We start from the raw sequence: 2,237 nt of genomic DNA on the forward strand, positions 1-2,237 counted from the left end.
ACCGAAAGGTACTAAGCATTTCGGAGAGGGAACCCTCCCTAGATGCTTGCAGAGTTGGATCACGAGGAACCAGGTCGCCCTCGATAAAGGCAGGCACAGGACTTCTCTCTCACAGTAATGAGCAGCCACATTAATACGAGCATGATTTCTAAGATATGTCTCTTACACTGCAACCAAGCAGAGAGCAGGAAATTAAAAAAAAAAAAAAGGAGAAAAGTCTGTTACTTTATTCTTTATTTTTAAATAATTCCAAATACACAAACCAGTACTATGAATAAAACAGTGCAATTAACACATACAAACTTTCCCTCGGTTCTCTTGTTAACATTGCACCTCTTTTGCTTCATCACCTTTTTGTCTACTCTCTCTGTTCAGCTGCACATCTTATGATATTTTCCTCCTTATTTTAATTATGTGTGTCCTAAGAACATGAATATTCTTCCATACAATCACAGTACAGTTTTCAACTTCAGAAAAAGTGTAACGTAGATTCACCACAATAGCAAAAACCATTTCTGTATACAAGGAGTATAAGAATGGGGAGTTTTCCAGCACAGGGAAATAATTCCTCTAAAATGGATGAATATGAGATGACACATCATGGTATTAGAGTCTGAGGAATAACATTGGCATAAGACCATAAATTTCTGACTGTGTGGAGTGAATAAAAACCAATACTATGAAAAGTTTTACTTCACAGTTTTCTGAAAGACGGACACCTCATTCAACATCTTCTTTAGAGCCCCCGTGACATCCTTATTCCTCAGACTATAGATTAAAGGGTTTAGCACAGGAGTGAGTATGGTGTAAAAGGCAGATACGACCATGTCCTTCTCAGGGCTGTGGTAGGAGCTGGGGAGCATGTAGGTATAAACGGCAGCCCCGTAGAAGAGGATGACCACAGCCATGTGGGAGGAGCATGTGGCAAAGGCCTTCTTCCGGCCCTCGGCTGAGCTCATCCTGTGGATGGTGAGGAGGATGAAAGAATAGGAGCTTGAGATGACTGTCACAGGGATGAGGAGCATGAGGACACAGCACAGGTACATGAGTGTCTCATAGAGGGAAGTGTCTGAGCAGGAAAGCTTCATGACAGCAGGGACCTCACAGAAGAAATGATGGATCTCCCTGGATCTGCAGAAAGGAAAGGTCATGGTGATGGGTGTGAGCATAAAGCCGTCCACCGATCCCAGGATCCAGCAGCCAGACACCAAGAGGAGACACACACGATGGCTCATGAGAACAGAGTAACGGAGCGGATGGCAGATGGCCACGTAGCGGTCATAGGCCATGGCAGCCAGAAGGAAATATTCTGAACCTCCTATTGTCAAGTAGAGGAACATCTGCATCCCACATTCAGGGGCTGAGATCTTACTTACACCCGTGATCTGGTCCATGAGCATCTTGGGTGCAGTGACAGAAATGTACATCACATCCATGAGAGACAACTGGCTGATGAAAAAGTACATGGGGTTGTGGAGGTGGGCATCAGAGTGTATCAGAAAGATCAGGAAGCTATTTCCAGACAGGGCCATCAGGAAAATCACAACAACGACCACACAAAGGAGAGCTGGGTGCTTGGATTGACTGAAGAGCCCCACGAGGATGAAGTCCAGCTGTCCAGTGTGGTTGGCCATGGGGTTTCACCTAGAGCACCAAGGAGAGCTTTGTGATTAATAGATCAATCATGGGATATGACCACCTGAACTGAATGTCTGGTAAGCTTGTGGGATGTGTCTCTGTGTGTGTGTGCATGTGCGTGTGTGTGTGCATGTGCGTGTGCACGTGTGTGTGTGCGTGTGGGTGTGTCTGTGTGTGTGTGTATGCATGCACAGCAAGCCAATTGTAATAACAGAAGACTGTGCCATAGGACTGTAACTTTGGGGATTATAAAATACTTGAAATTCAACAAATTTACTGAAAGACAAGGAATTCACACCTATGGGTCAAAAGAATTGGTTACTGATAATAAGTTTGCCAAAGTTCAAGGTCGTGAGTTTTCCTGATAATCAACAGTGTCATTTATCAACATGTGAAGAAATTTACGGAATCACTGCCCTATGCAAACACAAAAAGTAAATTATTGAAAAAAATAAATCAACCCCCTGTTTCTACAGTTTTTGTTGTTGTTGTTGTTGCTGTTGTTATAAAAATCAGAATTGAATAAACCTCTCTGGTTTCAGGACCCAACTGGATTTTTAAAATAAAAAAATCTTAGGGCTGCATTCCATATAAAATGA

At 43.0% G+C, this 2,237-nt stretch overlaps 1 protein-coding gene across 1 annotated transcript; it reads right to left on the bottom strand.

The window, feature by feature from the left end:
- Window positions 1-689: 689 nt before the first annotated feature.
- On the bottom strand, window positions 690-1,634 carry LOC106730222 (olfactory receptor 2T29). Its single transcript, XM_032468066.1, has one exon. The coding sequence runs from the start codon at window positions 1,632-1,634 to the stop codon at window positions 690-692; it is 945 nt and encodes a 314-aa protein (XP_032323957.1).
- Between the last annotated feature and the right edge of the window lie 603 nt (window positions 1,635-2,237).

The sequence above is a fragment of the Camelus ferus genome, chromosome 3, assembly GCF_009834535.1.
Source record: "Camelus ferus isolate YT-003-E chromosome 3, BCGSAC_Cfer_1.0, whole genome shotgun sequence".
NCBI classification, from domain to species: Eukaryota; Metazoa; Chordata; class Mammalia; order Artiodactyla; family Camelidae; genus Camelus; species Camelus ferus.